This window comes from Phocoena sinus, chromosome 19, assembly GCF_008692025.1.
Source record: "Phocoena sinus isolate mPhoSin1 chromosome 19, mPhoSin1.pri, whole genome shotgun sequence".
NCBI classification, from domain to species: Eukaryota; Metazoa; Chordata; class Mammalia; order Artiodactyla; family Phocoenidae; genus Phocoena; species Phocoena sinus.
Window position 1 is genome coordinate 5577031 of NC_045781.1, and position 21295 is coordinate 5598325.

Consider the following 21295-nt stretch of genomic DNA (forward strand, 5'->3'; position numbering starts at 1 on the left):
GGCTACCTTGGAGGGGTGTTTGCCCTGCGCCCCATTCACTAAGTCGGGATCAGTGGCTTCCCCAACACGTACTGGGGCTGGAATCGGGAGGATGATGACATCACTTCCAGGTAGGGGGCAGCAGGTCCCTCCATGGTGTGGCAGACACAGGCTGCCCTAGACTGAGGGGACACGGATTGCGGGAGACGCAAGCCACTCTGGCCTGAGGGGCCGAGTGTGGCATGGGGACTCTATCAGAGGAGACAGGCGTCTGGCCTCCCTGCCCTCTCCCCTGGAAGGCTGAAACTCAGTGGGATGCTCCTCTCACGGCCGCATCTGCTCTTTGGCTGCTACCATAAGCTGGAGGGGCAGGACTGCAGCCAAAAGCAGAGCCCCCAGAGGTGAGTCAGGGTTGGGGGCGGGGGTAGCCAGTCCTGGGCCTGTTCCCGAGCCCTCGAGCCCTCCGCTCACATGGCTGCCCCTCCTGCCCCTGCTAGTCCTGGCCTTCTGGCCCAGATCCGTCGCACGATGGCATGAACTCGCTGGGATACAGGCTGCTCTCCCAAGAAGCTGCAGCGCCTCTACACCAGCCTCACTGTGGACATCAGCCTCTCATCCCCAGGAGCCCCAGTGCCAGGCTGAGGGGTATCTGGAGGCAGGAACAGAATCCCTGAGACCAGGGCTGCAGGGCAGCCTTCCCACCCATCGCACCTGGTTTCATATTAAAGGAGGCTTTATTTTACTTGCTTCTCCACTCTGCCATCCCTAACCCCCATCCTTTCATTTCCATTCATTTGGTCACACAGGGCCCTACTCAAATTCACCAAGGTCTGGTTCTCTCCACACAGTTAAAGTTAAGGCTTATTCACCCATTTATTTCTCACAAGGACTCGTGGGGTAGCACTGTTGTCGTCTTGCTTTTGAAAACCAGGACAGATGAGTTAAATATCTTGCCTGATTGACGTAGAAGCAAGTACAGAAACCTGACTTCTGGGCCTGTCCATTTACAGATAATGCTGTTCTGCTTTCTTGTAGCAAAAAAGGTGGGGGAAAGAATGAGTAATAAAAAATGTGAGGTTGGTTGAATAAATTACAGCATGTCCACATACTGACAGAATACTAATGTAGTCACTGAACAGCTGTATTGTAGCGTGAAAAGAACAAGTGCACATGTGTATATGATATGGTCTGATATTTATAAAACAAAGGGAAGAGTACCTATATAGGTTTATGCTAATGAGTGTGTGTGGATAACAAGTGTTGGCAGACTTCTTCTGTAAGGGCCGGAGAGTAAATACTTTCAGCTTGCAGGCCATACGGCCTTTGCCATGACTACTCAGCTCTGCCACTGGCGCAAAAGCAGCCACAGACAATACATAAACAAATGAACATGGCTGTGTTCCAATAAAACTTTACTTAAAAAACACAGGTGGCCAACCAGATTTGGCTGATGGCCAGTTTGCTGACTCTTGGCTTAAATGGTTTAGGAGCGTGTATAAAAATATGATAAGAGTCCATAGAGTAAAAGTTTCACCATAGATGGTGGAGGTGGAAAGAGGAGGGTAGAGCTGAACTAATCATGAAAGAAGAGAAAAATGACGCTGTGAAGACTAGAATCACATTTATACATTTACCAAAAATGTACATTCATCTGTGTATATATTAGGTTCTTTTTAAAAATATATAATCTATTGACACCTCCTGTTCTGCAGTGAATTCTATAGCAGACACTACAGAATTGAGGGTATGTGTATGTGTGTATATAAATAAATATGCTGACCTAAAGATTCTGTCTTATACCATACTCTACAGAAACTTCTCAATGCATTAGTCAGGGTTTCTTCCCCAAGTGAATTTTATAACTTAAAGAGGCTAGTACAAATATGGACATTTCCACTCAGAAGTTCTTTCCTGAGTAATTTCCTTCACATAAAATGTGTAACTTGGTGACACGCAGTGCATCCCTAGAGTTTTTGTGAAGCATGAATTCTATAATATATGATTAAATCTGACTCATAAGATTTTTTTCTTCAAGAAATTCAGAGTTTATTTCATTTATGTATATGCATATTAGGAACTGAAGATTTGTCTCTGGTATGAGTTGTTTGGTGTTTATTAAAATTTGATCTGTTGTTGAAGCTCTTCCCACACTTGGAACACATGTAAGGTCTCTCTCCCGTGTGGATTCGTTGATGCACTTTGAGTTGTGGTTTCCTACTGAAGGACTTCCCACAGTCACAGCATTCGTAAGGTTTCTCTCCTATATGAGTTCTCTGATGTGTAATCAGCTCTGATTTCTGGGTGAAGGTGTGTCCACACTTGTAACAGGCAAAAGTTCTCTCTCTATTGTGAGTCATCTGATGTTTATGGAAATTTGACCTACCATTGAAAGCCTTCCCACATGCAGTGCATACATAGGGTTTCTCTCCAGTGTGGATCCGCTGATGCTCTCTGAATTGTGACTTGGAAGTAAAGGCTTTCCCACAGTCACTGCATTTGTAAGGCTTCTCTCCGGTGTGAATTCGCTGATGCATGCTGAGTATTGACTTCTGGTTGAAGGCCTTCCCACATTCACTGCACACGTGGTGTCTTTCTCCAGTGTGAATTTTCTGGTGTATGTTGAGGTGTGACTTTTGGGTGAAGGTTTTCCCACAGTCACTACATTCATAAGGTTTCTCCCCAGTATGGATTCTATGATGTATATCAAGTTGTGACTTGGAAATGAAGGATTTTCCACAGTTGTGGCACTGATAAGGTTTCTCTCCCGTGTGACTTCTCTGATGTACAATCAGGTGTGCCTTCTGGATAAAGGCCTGGCCACATTCAATACACACATAAGACTTATCCCCTGAATGGATCCTCTGGTGCAAGCTGAGTGTTGACTTCTGGGTGAAGGCCTTCCCACATTCACTGCATACGTACTGTCGCTCGCCGGTATGAATTTTCTGATGTATACTGAGGGTTGAATTCTGGGAGAAGCCCTTCCCACATTCACTGCATTCATAGAGTTTTTCTCTAGTATGAGTTTTTTGATGTCTGAAGAGAGATAACATCTGGAAAAAGGCTTTTCCACATTCATGGCATTTATGGGGCTTCTTTCTAGTGTGAGTTTTCTGGTGTGTAACCAGTTCTGGCCTCCGAACAAAGACTTTTCCACATTCCTTACATATATACGGTATGTTACCTGTATGATCTGTCACATATACACCGAGTTTTGGTTGTGGGGTGAAGGCTCTCCCACATTTACCACATTCCAGGAGGTTTTCTACACTATGGAATCTCTGTTGTTCAAGGAGGTGTGACTTCTGGGTAAAGTCCCTCCCACACTCAGTGCACTTCTCTGGTTTTTCCTGAGTGTGAACTTGATGTTGTGTGAATGACTGTTTATGGCCGAAGCCTTTTGTACATGAATTACCGTCACAGAAGTTCTCTCCTGTATGAGTATTTTTGCAGCTGGAACTGGAAGAGCTATGGGTGAATAGCTGACCAGATTCAACCATCTCATCAAGGTGTTCTGTGGTGTTGCTTTGATTTTGACGATTTACTTCTAGATTAGGTTTCAACCTTTTTGCATGAGAGCAACGTTTATGAGGTCTCTTTTGTGAGGAAACAAGGTGGGGCCTCGCACAGATGATTTTTCCAGGGTCCTTATAGTTACAGTCCCTCTCTGTGTTCACTTTTTTCTTGTTGAGGAAAGCCCCCTGATGTGAAGGTTTACTTTGATTTTTCTGATTTCTCTTTGTTTGGTCAGCTTCTTCCCACAGCTTTTCTAAAACGGAACACCATGAGCCATCTCTTGTGACTCCATCCAACGTCTCATGGTGAAATGAAGCTCTTTCAGAAATTTCCCATTGTGGGGTTTCAAGCCCAGACTCCCCTTCTAGAAGGAGAAAAAGATGAAACAGATACAGTGAACAGTTAGCAAAGGATAGAAGAGTCGTCACATGGGGCTGATGAGATTGTGCACAGGGAAACTGCTGAGTCATATACCAGTGGTGGTGCTCATGGTGATTATGAGAGAAAACAGTTGCACAGCCCTTATTATACGTCAAGCACTTATCTGTATAGCACTTAGCGTTCGCCAGGCAGTGTTCTATGTGATATACACATAAGCTCATTTAATCCTCACAGCAACCCCAGGAGCTAACTACTTATTATCCTGGTTTTCCACATGAAGAACTAATTAGCCAAAAACACTTTGCTCAGCCTTGGGGAAAGTTAGATTTGAACGAGGGCAAACTGGCTCCACTCATGTAGGCAGTCTTGGCTCCACTCATGTAGGCAGTCTTGATACCCAGACCTAGTGGGATGACTACAGGATAAAAGAGGCAAGTGTGTCATAGGGCAGCATCTGTGGATAGCCAAAGGTTGAAGGAGGGGGCTCAGTACAGAGCCTCTTCGACTTACAGTGGGGTTGTGTCCTGATAAATCCATCAGAAGTTGAAAATATCATAAGTTGAAAATGCATTGAATACACCTAACCTACTGAACATCGTAGTTTAGCCCAATCTATTTTAAATGTGGTCAGAACACTTAAACGTTAGCCTACAGTTGGGCAAAACCATCTAACACAAGGCCTGTTTTATAATAAAGTGTTGAATATCTCATGCAATTTCTTGAATACTATACTGAAAGTTAAGAGCAGTGGTTATCTGGGTACAGAAAGGTTGTAAGTGTACTGGTCGTTTCCCCTCGTGATCGCGTGGCTGACTGGGAGCTGCTGTGCAGCATTAGAAGAGTAAGGTACTGCATATCGCTATCCTGGGAAAAGATCGAAACTCACAATTCAAAGTATGGTTTCTACTGAACATGTATGGCTTTTGCAACATTACTGAGAAATTCATAAGTCAATCCGTCATAAGTCAGGGACCATCTGTATGGGTCTTCATTAGCTTTCAGATCTAAATTGTAACTAATCTCCCAGCTTCCTCCCACTCGTGAGAAACAACACAAAATCCATCAGCCCTAGATATTCCACTGAAATACTATTGAAGTATCAATCCTAACATAGCCAAGCACTGAAAGAATACCTATACCCAAACTTGCAACTCTCCATGAAATTGAGGTTTGTTTTCTTGAACTTAGGAATATGCATATCCTAAGAAGGGTACACTGGAAGACTGGACAAGCCAGCTGTCCCCTAGAATCTGTTTCACCCTTCTTCCACAGAGGTTAACTGTGGCCAGGTACAGGGCAGCCAAGCCACGTAACGGCTCACAATTTCTCTTGCAATGAGGTGTGACAGACACTGTTTTTGCTGATGGAATGTGCACACAACATTATGCACCACTTCTGGCCAGGGTAATACATCACAGCTTCTCAATACCCTCCACCCCTTTTCTGCCTAGTAGAACCTGGCTTTGGGTGCAGTGCATTCAGTCCCACAGAGCAACATCATAAAAGACGGTACTGCAATGACAAGAGAAAAACTTCAACACCCGAATGAGTACAAAACGTAAAGCTTCCTGCTGACCCGCCTTTTAGAAGTGTTTTATAGGAGGGAAATTATTCTGGAAACTATACTGGTCCTTGGTCTCTTTGTTATCACTTTCAGCTTTATGCTACTTAATATGCCATTTTTTCCTAAGAATGGGAGTCACCGATCATCCTATTCGTTAGATAAGACCATCACGTCTTGTTTCTTTTCTCTTTCCGTCACTTGGATAAACTGTATCCCAGACCCTTGTCCTGTCCCCAAACCTCAGTCATCTATCACTATTTGTAAAAAATGAGAATGCTCTTTATAATCACTTTTGGTGTGTCTGTGTGTGTGTGTGTGTGTGTGTCTGTCTGTGTGTGTGTGTGTGTGTGTGTATATATATATATTTCTTTTTATTAAAACCTGAGAAGAAAGAAACAAAATACCAATCTTTGGGGTAATAAAATCTGTCAATGGCATCTTGACCAGACTCACGATGGCCAGGCATCCACAAATCCCATTAGGAACAAAATAACCCAAGCATGAGAAAATAGGGAGCTGGTTTATGGTGATGCCCGTGGAATTAACGAAAAGGGTGAATTAAATTGTACTTTCAGAAAGAAATAATGGGGCTTCCCTGGTGGCGCAGTGGTTGAGAGTCCACCTGCCGATGCAGGGGACACGGGTTTGTGCCCCGATCTGGGAGGATCCCACATGCCGCGGAACAACTAAGCCCATGCGCCACAACTACTGAGCCTGCGCTCCAGAGCCCACAAGCCACAACTCCTGAAGCTCGGGTGCCTAGGGCCCATGCTCTACAACAGGAGAAGCCACCGCAACGAAGAGTAGCCCCTGCTCGCTGCAACTAGAGAAAGCCCACACACAGCAACAAAGACCCACTGCAGCCAAAAATAAAAACAAATTTTTAAAAATACCTTTAAAAAAAAAAAAATGGGGGAAATTCCCTGGCAGTCCAGTGGTTAGGACTCTGCACTTTCACTAACGAGGGTGCAGGTTCGATCCCTGGTAAGGCAACTAAGATCCCACAAGCCGAGTGGCGTGGCCAAAAAAAAAAAAAAGAAAAAAGTGATAGAATTTCTAAAATAAGAAAATGAGAAGACTGAGATGGAAGAGCCAAGAAACAGAAGAATCTAAAAAAATGTATAAGGTGAGAAGAATTTCTGATTTGTGTAATGATTCCAGTTTCTGAGCTCCCCAAAATAAGGAAGTGAGTCATCCCATGGGAACTGTCCACCATGTAGCTAAATAAGAGAACACAGTTTAGGCACGGGGCCTGGAGGGGTTGATAAAGGGATCATCAGAAAAAAATGTGTAGGCCTAAGTGTTGAGAATAGAAGGGCCCTTTAAAGGGATTTAAGGAATTTAAAGTAATTCCTCTATGATGACCAGAGGGAAGTACAGAGGCCCAAGCTGGAGGCATCGCAGTTAGGGGTAAAGAAGAAAGATCCAGCACAGGAAAAAAATTGATGAATTCAGGGAGCAAATGAAAAGGAAAAAAAAAGGCTTTCAGGAAACTCCACAAAGGGATAAAACAAGATGACAGAAAAACAACATCCAGATGGAATACCCTGTCAGGTAACATAATGGTGAGACGCTCTGTTACTAGAAAAAGGAAATTAAAACATGAAACAGCTCTATCATAACGTAGGCCACAAATGAGAAATTTGGTAAATACTAAATGCTGGCAAGCAAGGTGTACAAATGCAAGTCCTTGTGCATCCCCACATGACAGTGTGGATGGTGAAGCCCACCTGAAGAGCCCCATGGTTTACTTAGCTAATTCAGTGTGGGCATATCCAGTGATCAGGCAGTCCCACCCCTGACTATTCACCTCAGAAATTCTTATGTTGGCCCCTACGGGACATTTACAAAATAACGTTTGGCAGCATTAGCCTTAGAAACTAGGAGTAGGAGGTGACCTGTGTCCACCACTGGGGGAATGGATAAGTGTGGTAGGTTGAATAACGGCCCCTCAGATCTTCACGACCCGATAGTCACTCACCGTGATGCCTCTGACGTGGGAGTTCAGCCTCCCTCACCCATTGCTCCTTTCTCTTTTCCATCCTGAAGATGATCTCCGGGTTGGGAATGTGATACCCTGTGAATAAGAAAGGATATTGCATTCGGACGTGGTCTTGGGCTTTAGAGGCCATTCAGTGAAGCTTTATGGGCACATCAGGAAACTCAGCACCTTTCACTAGGAACAAAGTAACACTCAAAGAGGCCCAAAAGGAATGAACAGTTTAGGATAAGCCAAGGGCACACTGACTACATTCTTCAGATGTCCCATTGCACGCCACAAGAAGGAAAGACATCTCAAGGAGGCCCGTCCAAGAGTCCCAGGTCAGATGTGCTCACCCACTGAGAAGAGGTGGCTGTAGATCTCCAGCATCACATCCTGGTACAGGCGTCTCTGGGCAGGGTCCAGTTGCTGCCACTCTTCCCTGCTGAAGTCTATGGTCACGTCCTCAAATGACACGGAGCCCTGTAACAACATACCCAAGCTCAATGAGAATTAGTCATCATTGGTGAACAGGCACTTACATACAAGGGTGTGGGGTTTTTTTGCGGTACGCGGGCCTCTCACCGTTGTGGCCTCTCCCGTTGCGGAGCACAGGCTCCGGATGTGCAGGCCCAGCGGCCATGGCTCACGGTCCCAGCCGCTCCACGGCACATGGGATCCTCCCAGATCGGGGCACGAACCCGCGTCCCCTGCATCGGCAGGCGGACTCTCAACCACTGCGCCACCAGGGGAGCCCCAAGGGTGTGTTTTTAATGATTTTTTTCGCCATGATATATATGGCTTTCCAGTGATGTGACGACTTTTGTGTTATGATTCCTACTCCTCTGTGTGAAATTCATAGGATTTAAGCTATGTTAAGTAGTGCAAAATGGAGTCACAGTGGCCAGTGTGAACTTCCGCGTTAGTTGTTGTGAAATGTCTGGCGTAGGGCTGGGGCTGGGAGCGTCTCAAGAGTGATAAACTAAGGGTAGATAAGGAACGACTTTACGGGAACAGAAGGAGCAACTGAGCGAGACAAGGTCCCCCGGGGTGTAACCATTACATCCTACTGACAGACTCCTTATAATGAGAGCACTGGGCCAAGTGACTCCTTACTCCCCACCCCTTTTCTCCCTTTTTTGACTAACCTGTGTTGTGTACTAATTGTGTGTAAGAAACTGAGTGACTTATTAATTGAATATTGGCCACACTGCACACATCTCTAATCCCACTGATTCTTACCTGGCCTCACTGCTGGGCCACGTGACAAACTGGCTCCTTCGTTCCAGACCTCGTCCTATGTATCTCTTTATCTGGCTGTTGATTTGTGTCCTTTAATTATCCTTTGTAATAAACTGGTAATCTAGCGAGTAAACTGGTTTCCTGAGTTGTGTGAGCCGCCCTAGTAAATTAATTGAACCCAAGGAGGGAGTTGTGAGAACCTCTGACTTACAGCCGATAGGTCAGAAGCACAGGTGGACGTGCCCTTGGCATTTGAAAGGGAGTGGGGGGAGTCTTGAAGAACTGAGCCCTTAACAACGTGTGGGATCTGACACTGTCTCCAGGTAGACAGTATCAGAATTGAACTGAATTGTAGGACACCCAGCTGGTGTCACAGAGAATTGCTTGGGGTGGGAAAAATCCCTGCACATGACCAGTAAGTGTCAGAAGTGGTGTTCTATGTAGAGAGAGACACACAGGAGAAGTAAATTGATTTCAGGGAATACTGAGCTAATCAAAATTTAACCCACCTCTTGGAAAGGTAAGCATGAAAAGCATGCATGTGAGTGCTGTGTGACAGAGGGCCAAACATAAACCTGGGAATCTGAGACGGAGCTATATTAGGGTGTCATTAAAGGATTAGGAAGTAAGTACCAAAACATTTAGTTAAAAGGGTAAAAACTGATTGCCTCTAAGGAGGTGGATTTCAGAAGAAAAGACAGTGGCGACAGCTGTTTTATTTACCAGCCCAGCAAAACAAACCATGTGCAAATAAAACCAAGAACTACTTCCAAGGGAAACAGTGGCAAAAGAAATTTACACAGATATGCAAAGAAAAATGGGTTATTAATATATAATACATCTTTGAAAGTCCAGAGGCTAAGACAAACTAAAATGTAATTGTCAAAGGACAAGAAAAGTAAATCACAAAAGAAAAATCATTGACCAATAAAACTTCGGGAAAAAAAAATCCTGCTTGTAAAAAAAATACAAATTAAAGCAACAATGACACATCTCTTTGGATTAAATTAGCAGTTATTTAAAAACAAAAACAAAAAAAGAACCAAAAAAAACTAACACCACAGTATTGGCCAGAGTAGAGGGAAGGCTGCAAAGCCAAGATGATGTGAATGTTGTTGGAGAACGTGCTAATGTGAACGGAGAAACTGCTCGAAAATCTCAGCGAGCAAAAGCAGGATCAAGGCAAGCAAACAAAATATTTTCAATGTTAAAAAAGGAACAAGGCTAATAATGTATCATGTATCTTAACATGTAACTGAACGTGCAAATGCTCTTAAGAATTCAGCCAACTTTAGTACGAAATGAAAGACATTTTTCTACAACAGTGTCACTGCTGTGGGCTGAATTGTGTGTCCCCACCCGAAATTTGTATGCTTAAGTCCCCACCCCCAGGACCTCAGAATTGTGCCTGTATTTGGAGAAACAAGGTATTTAAAGAGGTAACAAAGTTAAAATGAGGTCTTCGGAGTGGGTCATTACTATTTTAAAAACATGCAAATAAAGTGTCATGAAATACACAGAATAACTTGGAATTTCAGGAAATCTTGAGTATACTGAAGAACCCTGCTTTCTCATTCCAAAATACCAAATATTAATATCTGTGGGCAATTTGGAAACATTATTCTCTGGCACTTTTATTCACCTAATAAAGTAGGAAAAACAACATGGTCCTTAAAAGCCAGTTCTTGCTCTAGTATCCAATGACTATAAACTACAAGGACAAAGGGGAAACCAGCCAGTCTCCGGTGAGGAGTCAGGTGGGGACCAGCTGAGACAGTGAAGACCCAGCAGCGGATGGAAGATGCAGGATCTTCGCCTGTGCTGAGAAGGAAGGAATCAGCATTTCCCCGCCTGTGGCTGGATGTACTTTTTCTTCTTCCTTTGCCCCAGGGACAGCCCTCTTCTACTACACCATCCTCCTTAATCAGCCAGTTCAGTTTCCTCTGTAACACACAATGCCCATTCTCCTGCTCTACACAGGAGAATCCAGATTGTCTCAGACACAGGGAGTCCAAATGCTGCTTCCTGTGTCTGCCCTCAGGTTCTGGAGAACTGTCCCCGTGGGGCTCCTGCTTACCTCACATGATCCGTCCCGCTCTTCTGAACCGAAGACCTGGGGCCTCTGCGGTAAATTCACATCAGCAAGCATGTCCTTTCTGGGCTTCAATTCTTGGTCTCTTTTGCTGACAGCTCCACTCTTTTCAGGAGCCTGGAGCTGGGTGGCCATCAGAAGGCTCCAGTCAGAGCTGCTGGGAAGAGTCAGGCTGGAGCTGTGAAGGGAGATCCTGCAGCCTCAGTGATGTGGCCTGACCCAGGGGCTCTGCGGGGACACCAGAAATCCGGGAAAGGCAACAACCACACAGTTCTTCTCTAATATTCACTCCACGTGAATTTCTGAAGGCCATTAGGTGAAAGTCACTGTGTTCAAGATGAGGGTAGACAAGACTCAGAAAAGTCTAGCTACTGGGGTAAAAAATGAGAAAAGATGAAGAGGTTTGGGCTAAACCTAAGGAAGCTTTCATTGCAGCTCTGACACCTTTTAACCGTGAGAAGACGAAGATAGTACTTTAGTTGCAGTTTCCAAAATGAGAAGGAAGGTATTTATCATAGGCATCGGGGAGCTTCCGTGAGATGAGGCTTGTCAAAGCCCTCAGCACCTGCCTGGCAAATGGGAAACACGGAAAAAAAAAAAATCAGGAAGTTGCAGAGTCAGGTGTCAGGTACCTTGTTTAATTTTCATGCAACCCTGTCAGCTAAATATTATGATCATTATCATACCCATTTTGTGGATGAGGAAACAGTGCTGTTACATAATTTGCCTTAAGGTCGCTCAGTGTGCAAAGGAAAGTGTAAGGCCAACTGGCCCGAGGCAGGGGAACACAGTCAGATTCACAGGTTGCATGAGACCGAAATTCTCCGGACCACCCAGTTCCAGAAAGTGCCCTGGGGACTTTGAACCCAGCCCAGCCTTCCCGCCTTTCGAGGAGCGGGACTAACGGTCCCCCAGGATACCCGAAAAGACCACCAAATAAGGAATACCCTGCGCCCTCCCAGATTCACCACACCCCTTTCCCTTCTTCCCCTACAAAATCTTGCCCAACCCTCGCCCGGGTGCGACTTCTCTGGCCCCTTTCTCTCGGACCAGTGAACCTCGCCCGGGCGCGCTCCCTAATAAAGCTGCCTTGAAGCTTTCCTCCGTTTCGCGGTGCCGTTTGTTAAGATCCGACCTTACAGAAAGAACAGGGAATGCGTCCCGGGTCCGCCTCACTTTAAAGTGTACACAATCGCCACTATCCCATGTGGTCCTCTACGTGGTCAATTTCCAGAAATTCCATTTACATTTTCCTGTTGCCTTCAGAGAGCTGAGGCTTCAAGCTGTCTATATCTGGAGTGCCTAATCCGACATTCTGGCCTCTTCAGTGCCCATCCACAATATAGACAGCTCAGCATTTTCTGACCAAAAAACCCCTCAAATTCAATATATGGAACTCCACCTTCACCTGGAAAACCTGCAGACATGCACCAGGACTCCCAATCACTTACCATTTCTTGCCTCTCCATTTCTCCCTCCCCGCCCCAACCAAAATATAGTCGTTGACCACACTGACCTCTAGAAATCCCCAATGAGTAGACCAAAGAAGGTCATGAAATGCCTCCCAGTCACCCCACGGCCAGGCTTCTGAAATCATTACTGCCCTGACTGCCAGTAAGTGTTTCCAAAGGGAGTGTGATTTCCACAGGACCCCCCAAATAACCGCCAACCTAGGGTTCCAAATAATGCACCCCAGTAGGAAACTATCATTGATCTGCTCAACAGCCAATCACTGACCCTTACCATGTCCACAGGGACCCGAGGAGACCAACACGGACCTACTCAACCATTCACAAAGGACCCCAACACCCACTGCCCAAAAAGCAATGCAGTCACCCTTGCAAACGTCCATCACTGGCCCCCTAGGTCTCCCATCCACTGGTTCCCATATGCTACCCTTAGCACCCCACTTTACTATTTCATAGGTCCTCCCTCAATCACTGTCCCCCTTGCGTGTGTTATAATGTGAGCCTCAAAGCCCTCCGATCCCTGAAGCCCCTGCTCCCAATCAACCACTGCCTCCTACAGCCCCCCCAAGCTGTGGATCACTTCCCCAAATGGCTCCCGGTACCATACCAAGGCCCTCTTGAGAGACACGTTCACTGTCCTCATATGAGAAAGATTCCCAGCCCAACAATATAAAATCGGCATTAAAGTACACTTGGAATTCAAGTTACAAAAGTACTTACATACATACAGAAATTAGGCAGAGAAAGAGTGAAAATCAGCGAGCCAAGAATTCAACTTAGAAAACCCCACTTACCCCATAGCCGCCTCCACTAAGAACCCCATCGCTCACCCCATGGATCCCCACCACTCACTCCTCACACCCGGCATCACTCATCCCGCGGGCCCCCATCACTCGGCCCCCAAACGCCCACATCACTCACGCCAAGCCGATCTCCCCTCATTGACCCCACAGATTACGCATCGCTAATACTCCACATCACCTCAGCATCCCGCAGGCGGTTCACGGCAGAAGCGAAATGGCCGCTCTGGGCCGTTTGCCGTTTAGGATTCCGGTCAGGACTTGAACTGTGCGCATGCTCACTAGAACCTTTGAAGCCACTGCCTGCTAATAGTTATCATGGCGTGTCACGTCGTCTCTCTACTCCGCGGTTCATTTTCTTTCGGGGACTGTGTCAGGAGGACGACATGGCCGCGCCCATAAGGATTATGATAAGGAGGCCGCCATTTTCAAAGAACTTCCATTCCGTACAGGCAGGGAAAACATTGGGCAACCTTCCTAAAAAGTCTTGGAGTTGTCCCGCGTTGGAAAGGGACCAATTAAATACTTGTGTATATATAGTTCTAGGAGAAAACAGCATAGCGTGTTCTGAAAAATACCCTTTCTCTGTACTGATTTAAAGCCCCACGCTCAGAATCCAGGTATCCAGCCCCTTCGTCCCTCGCACAACTCTGCCCGGAGAGGAGACATGTTGGGAGCCCAGAAGTGCTGAGCTTGACAGAGAACTAAAAACTTCGAAATTTCCTTAGTGTTGAGAGCCATTAAAGTGTCCTTTTATTTTAGACATAATGCTATCGCACACTTACCAGATTATACAGTGTAAACATAACTTTTATATATGCACTGGGAAACCAAAAAAGAAAAAAATTGTGTGACTCACTTTATTTTGCTTTATTGTGGTGGTCTGGAACTGAACCTGAACTATCTCCAAGGTATGCCTGTCTGCTAAAATGTCTGTATGAATCTGAATTCCTCAGAGGGCACATGCGTTACTAGTGTTGATCGATATGGCCAAATGGCTCTCCAGGAAATTGTGCCAATTTGCATCACTGTCCCCTGCAATGTGATGAGAGTCTCTGCTTCACTGCAACCCCAACAGCAGGTTGCATTAGCACTGATTTTGATCTCTTCATTCTTAACAATGAAAAATGTACCCCATCATAGTTTTAACTAGAATTTCTCTTTTTAGGCATGAAGGTGAGCATTTTTTTTTTTTTTTTTTTTCCCGCGGTACGCGGGCCTCTCACTGTTGCGGAGCACAGGCTCCGGACGCGCAGGCTCAGCCGCTCCGCGGTACGTGGGATCCTCCCAGACCGGGGCACGAACCCGCGTCCCCAGCATCGGCAGGCAGACTCTCAACCACTGTGCCACCAGGGAAGCCCGAAGGTGAGCATTTTTGAATAGGTTTCGTGATGATTAATATTTTCCATTCTAATCTGTTCAGCCATTCAATGAAGTGACTATTCATATCTGTTTCCATCATTATTAGCCTATATTTCTTTTCTTAAGGATTTGGACAAGTCCTTTTTTTAAAATTTATTTATTTATTTTTGGCTGTGTTGGATCTTCGTTTCCGTGCCAGGGCTTTCTCTAGTTGCGGCGAGCGGGGGCCACTCTTCATCGCGGTGCGCGGGCCTCTCACTCTCGCGGCCTCTCTTGTTGCGGAGCACAGCCTCCAAACGCGCAGGCTCAGTAGTTGTGGCTCACGGGCCTAGTTGCTCCGCGGCATGTGGGATCTTCCCAGACCAGGGCTCGAATCCGTGTCCCCTGCGTTGGCAGGCAGATTCTCAACCACTGCGCCACCAGGGAAGCCCCTGGACAAGTTTTTTCTATATTAGGAAATACAGTCGTTAGTCTATAACATGACCATGAATATATTCTCCTCGTTTGTCATTGTCTTTTGGTTTCATTTAGCTTGGATTTGCTATCCAAATCTCATTTTATATAGTTGAATTTACGTCTTTAAGCTTTAAAGCCTATGACCTTATAGCTCTTTGCTTATCACTCTGGCATTCCCAACTCTGAGATTATATATGATGTTGTGAAATGTGAAATTAAATGGAGTCATTTATGTCAAGGGTTTTTAAAATGGATCCAGGAGGCCATTAAGGGGGTGGACCTTATGCACGTCCCCACCAGGTGGAACCATGAACTTTTGAACTGGATCAAACCACAGATATTTCAAGAATACTGCAAGAACACCTGTGACTTGTCACTGCAACGAACTTTTTCCACCCTCTAGTTATAGCCTTAGCACTCAACCATGTTCATCTAAGACTAGATTCTGCCTCCAACTCCAATGAAAATTCTTTTTTAAAAAATAATTAATTTATTATTTTTGACTGCGTTGGGTCTTCATTGCTGTGCATGGGCTTTCTCCAGTTGCGGCGAGTGGGGGCCACTCTTCATTGCAGTGCGCGGACCTCATTGCGGTGACCCCTCCTTGTTGCGGAGCATGGGCTCCAGGCGCGTGGGCTTCAGTAGTTGTGGCGTACGAGCTCAGCCGCCCCGCGCGGCACGTGGGATCCTCCCAGACCAGGTCTCGAAGCCGTGTCCCCTGCGTTGGCAGGCGGATTCTTAACCACTGCACCACCAGGGAAGTCCCTCCAATAAAAATTCTTTGTAGCGCAAATCTCCCTTTTTTGCCTTTAAAAACTCCTGACTTTTACTCCCATGTGGGGCGCTGTTTGGGTTGCTACCTGAATCTGTGTGCCCTGAATTGCAAATCTTTGATCCCAAATAAATGCTTTCTGCTTGATTACTGATCTGCTTGATGATACAATGTATGTATCATCACGTATGCACACGAACACAATTATATTTATGTCTATATTTAATTGGGATTTATATTTACCTATAATCTTGCCAAGGTTTCCTCTCTTCGCCTCTGCCCTCCACACTTCCATACACACTCCTTTCCTCTTGCCTTTTAGGGTTATTTTCCATACCTTGAAAATCCAAGGCCCTTTATCTCCACAGTTCTCTTTCTTCAACTTCATTCTCTCTTCTCGCTCAGATGACTCTTAAGTCTGTAGAGAAAGGTGTTTTATAGCCTCTGGGTTTGACCCTGCTTCAGGGGACCCTCATGGGGACCAGCTTCATACTCACCTGTGGATCCACCTGGATCTAGGTGAGTGGCCCCTCCCTCAGATGATCTAACATATGAGCCCCCAAATCCCAAGGGAGAGTGGCCTTGTCTGTCTCTGCAGCCCTAGCCCAGAACCTCCTCTTACAATTTCCCACAGAATTGGAGGGTCCTAGAGGAGCATGGCTGGGATTGTGGGTTGAACCACTCTCTCTCCTCCGGACATGGTGAAAGGCAGGGCACAGAAGCTCAGAGGGACAGAGTCTCTGTCTCCCAGGCATCTCTCTCACCACAGCTTACCTCTGTGTATCAGGTCATACTTGCTGACTTTTCTCAGCCAGAAATATCCTCTGTCCAGTTTCATGTCTGGTCTTCTGAACTGGACCTATGGGAGAGGATGGGTGGATGTACAGATCAGTCCTTGGCTAGTGTGCTCTCAGACCATTTCCCGGTCCCTCACCTACACTGCTCTGTACTAATGGGATTTACCCCTGCAGGCTACATTTTCCAGGTACCTTCATTAGCTGGCTTCCAACTAGGGTCAGTGACTGAGTCAAATGCTGGAGATTAAAATCAAGGAGGAAAATGTAAAATCCAAGGTATTTATTTCTTCCCCTCTCTTTGCACTGTGCAACCTCTCTGGCAGTGGCTGCATCCCCTCTGAGCCTCCAGCTCCCAAAGGGGAAGACCTGCCATGGTCCAGCTTCTTCTGGGTGTCCAGATCCCTGGGCTCTGTCACACTGCCCCTTCCCTTTGTCCTGGTGGTGGTCTGCTGTTGTTCATTTCAAGGTTGCTTTATTGTCCTGTGTTGAATTTTTCATCTCTTCTATCAACTGTGTAACCAATTTTATTGATTAAATTTCCTTTGTCTTAAATACTTAGAGTGATTTCCATTTTCGTAATTGAACCTTACCTGGTAGAGTGAACAGAAGAACGGATGGATATATGGAAATACAGATGTGATGGGATGGATGGAAAAATGGGTAAGTGGATGGATGTATAGATGGGCGGATTAGTTGAATGAATGGAAGAATAGCTGGGTGAGAATATGTTATTCAAGGAATGTTACCCTCTTACCAGTCTTAGGATTCGTCCCAGACTTTTCGTTCTTGTTTCATTTCCCAAGCATCGCCATTCTCCCTGAGTCTGAAATGTGTTTTCTTGTGCAATCATGAATTTGTAGACCTGAGTTCTCTCAATGTTATTTTGTGTGATATTCCCTTCTAAGGGCTATCCTTCCCATGACCGTGAAATGCTTCTGTGTTACCATAAATGAGGAGGTTCATTTCAGATCCTTTCCTTTAGATCCTCACTCCATTTCCTGAAATCTGCCCCATTGTTTACTTTATGGCCACTACTGCCCACTTTTCTAGGGTATGCTTCTGATGATGGGAGAGCCTCCTGAAAATTCTGCCCAACTGGGCTGGCATTGTCCCGACTAATTGTATTTTCCTCTTAACTTGACTTTTCTTCTTTATCCTCCGTTTTTTTTTTTTTTTTGCGGTACGCGGGCCTCTCACTGTTGTGGCCTCTCCCGTTGCGGAGCACAGGCTCCGGACGCGCAGGCTCAGCGGCCATGGCGCACGGACCCAGCCGCTCCGCGGCATGTGGGATCTTCCCGGCACGAACCCTTGTCCCCTGCATCGGCAGGCGGACTCTCGATCACTGCACCACCAGGGAAGCCTTCTTTCTCCTCCCTTTAAATGGAGTGTCCCAACAGGGACAGAATAAAGGACAGATTAGGTAATTAATAGTTAATCTCACTAGGGTATTGTAAGTAAAGAAAAAAGTATGGGAGACCCCTGTAAGTTAATGATCTCTCAAGAAAGCAGGTTTACTTAACCACAAAACCAAGCAGGCTTGCCTAGCAGCGAAACCGTGCCACAGAAGTTCGAGACACGTCCCAAAACAATAAAACAATGGTGGCATGAGACCCACATCCTGCTCAGTGAGCTCAGTAGGTTATTGACCCCTCGGGCATGCTCTCTGCACACAAAAAAACAATGATTTATGGAAAGGTACTCATCGTACAGAGACCTAAAATAACTTTTACAGTCCTGCCTTGACTATGTAGGGACAAAAAACCTCCCCTGCCCAACCTGGAGGCGGAGCTGATGATGAAAGCATGACGTCTGCTCAAGAACGAGGAAGGGGGCTTCCCTGGTGGCGCAGTGGTTGAGATTCCGCCTGCCGATGCAGGGGACGCGGGTTCGTGCCCCGGTCCGGGAGGATCCCACACGCCGCGGAGCGGCTGGGCCCGTGAGCCATGGCCGCTGAGCCTGCGCGTCCGGAGCCTGTGCTCCGCAACGGGAGAGGCCACAACAGTGAGAGGCCCGCGTACCGTTAAAAAAAAAAAAAAAAAAAAAAGAATGAGGAAGGAGGTGGCCTTCTCCCCCTCCCCACTTTTCCTTTGATTATAAAACTGTAGCCCACTAAGTTCTTGGGGAGGCACCCTCTCGCCCACCCACTTGTAAGCCTCACAAACATCCTATTCTTTTTTTTTTTTTTCACTTTCTGTCATTGAAATTTTTCTCTAACAACCATAGCTTGCTTTCACACTAGAATTTGTATTTTTAAAACTCTCTGGACAGGGATGGATCGAACACCTGGAAGAAATGTACAGTTACAAAATGTGGATAATAAAACCACATACTTGATATTAAATACCAAATTATACATGTAAACACATGCCAAGTTCTTAGTCTTATACAACAAGGGATGAACAGAGAGCCCCATCAATAAAATAATTTTCATTCTCTTCCCAGAAGAATTGCTCAGCCAACAAATACCCAGACAGGAAACTTGCTGTCTCATAGTGAGAACATCAGCCTTGTACTTAATTTAATTTATGGCTTCACAGCAGCTCGCCAAAATTTGAGATAATGTCCTCACATTCCTCATTAGTTTACTGAAACATCGCCAAAGGCACAGTTGAGCCCTGAGCAGATGGCAAGCTTCAATCCCTGAAATGGGATTATAGTTCTTTCTTTGCCGGCAGTTGACAGATGGGTTTCATCACATGCCTCGGGGCAAAGACTGGAAAAGCATCCTTTTCTAATAATCTGGATAGGCAGTGAAATGTCCGGAACTCAGAGTAGGCACACCAGACATGGCCACCCCAAAGCCTAAGCTCTCTGAAGGCAACAGGAAACGGAGATGGTGTTTCTGGAATTAGATCATGTAGGGAACCAGATGGGATAGTGGCAATTGTATGCAATTTAGACGGAGGCGGACGTTGGACCGATTCCCTATACCTCCCTTTGGACCTTAAGGCACATTATGTAACAGCACTCAGCTTCAGTTTCCTCATCCACAGAATGGGTGTAATAATGAACGTCATATATAGCTGACAGGATTGTGTGAAAATTAAACACGGTACCTGTTACCTGACTCTGCAACTGGCTGATTTTTATTTTATTCACTGTTTACCATGTGCCAGGAAGGTGCTAAGGGCTCGACAAGGTTCATCTCCTATAAGGTTCCAAACTTAGGTCCCTTCTCATATGCATGTTTCATTGTCCTCAAATGAGCAAGTCTCATGAACCAATGATATCAAACCCAACAGTAAAATTACACTTGGAGTTTAACGGTTACAAAAGTACTTATATACATACATACATACAGAAGAACAAAAGGAGAGGGTTAAACTTCATGAACCATACATCCAACTTAAATTAGAGAAACTTGCCCCCAACACTCAGAACTTCATCACTCACCCCACAGACTCCCTGTCACGCAGTTAAAAGATCCTCCCATCACTCACCTTACGCAGTCCCCACCGGTCATTCTCCCCACCAATGCCCTGGAAGAGATACTCTCCTCAAAGACCGCCCCCCCTCACCCACTGTAAATCTCCCCAATCACTCACCCTGGAAATACCCCTGATACTCAACCCCACAGATTCCCCATCACTCTCCCCAACAGATCTGTTCCAACAAACACATTCTGGGGCCTTCCCTGGCGGTCCAGTGGTTAAGAATTCGCCTTCCAATGCAGGGGATGCAGGTTCGATCCCTAGTCAGGTAAGTTAAGATCCCACATGCCGTGGGGCAGCTAAGCCCACGAGACGCGACTAGAGAGAAGCCTGCGTACCGCAACTTAAGACCCGACGCAGCCAAATTAATTACTTCAAAACAAAACAAAAACAAACACATACTTCATCAGCCAGACCGTGGTTTCCTCCATGACACAGAAGGCCTGTGGACAAGGAAGCATCTGCCCACTGTGGTCTGCTCTCAGCAGGAGGGTCCAGATTGTCTCAGGAACAGGCAGTCCAGAATACGCTGCTCCCTGTGTCTGCCCCCGGGCTCCCGAGAACTATTCCTGGGGCTGCGGGACATTAGGGGAAGGGATTCACCTCTTGGGGGGCTGTAGGAGGCAGTGATTGAGTGGGAGCAGGGGCTTCAGGGATTGGAGGGCTTTGAGGCTCACCTTGTAACACACGCAAGGGGGACAGTAATTGATGGAGGACATATGAAATCAGTAATTGCGGTGCTAAGCACAGCATGTGGGAACCAGTGGATGGGAGACCTAGGGGGTCAGTGATGGAGGTTTGCGAGGGTGACTGCATTGCTTCCTGGGCAGTGAGTGTCCTTTGGGGATGAATGAGTGGGTCGACGTTGGCCTCTCCTTGGGTCCCTGTGGACATGGTAAGGGTCACTGACTGGGCAGATTGCTGGTGGTTTCCTATTGGAATGGGTTATTTGAAACCCCACATTGGGGATTACTTAGGTTACAGTGTTTACCAAGTGCCAGCTAGGTGCTCAGGGCTTCACAAGCCTCATCGAATGCCACTTTCAAACCTGTGATGAATACCTTCCAACACATTTTGGAAACTACAGCTAAAGTCATAGCTTCGTATTCTCACAGTTAAAAGGTGGCAGAGCTGTGATTAAGTTTCATTAAGTGTAGTCCAAATCTCTTTTTTTGTTTGTTTTAATGCTGTTCGACTTTTCTGAGCTTTGTCTACTGTCAGTGGCTAGCACAGTGACCTTCCCAAAGGGCCCCCAGAAACTGATGTAGAGTGAATGGTGGATGAGCGACCATGTGGTCACTGCCTTTCGAGGGCTTCTTCATGTCTCTGCAGAGCCCCTGGGTCAGGCCACATCACTGAGGCTACAGAATCCTCCTTCACTTCCCAGCCCCACTCTCCTGTGGCTCTGGTTGGAGCCTTCAGATGCCCACCTATCTTTGGGCTCCTGGGAAAA

General features: G+C 46.1%; 1 protein-coding gene across 1 annotated transcript; it reads right to left on the bottom strand.

Moving 5' to 3' along the window:
* Positions 1-1585: 1585 nt before the first annotated feature.
* Positions 1586-13329, bottom strand: ZNF175 (zinc finger protein 175). The gene is made up of 5 exons (XM_032612679.1): positions 13206-13329; positions 10741-11324; positions 7778-7904; positions 7422-7517; positions 1586-3859 (listed from the first exon to the last, which is right to left on the bottom strand). The coding sequence occupies exons 2-5, from the start codon at positions 10888-10890 to the stop codon at positions 2031-2033; spliced, it is 2202 nt and encodes a 733-aa protein (XP_032468570.1). The 5' UTR covers positions 10891-11324; positions 13206-13329; the 3' UTR covers positions 1586-2030.
* Positions 13330-21295: the final 7966 nt, after the last annotated feature.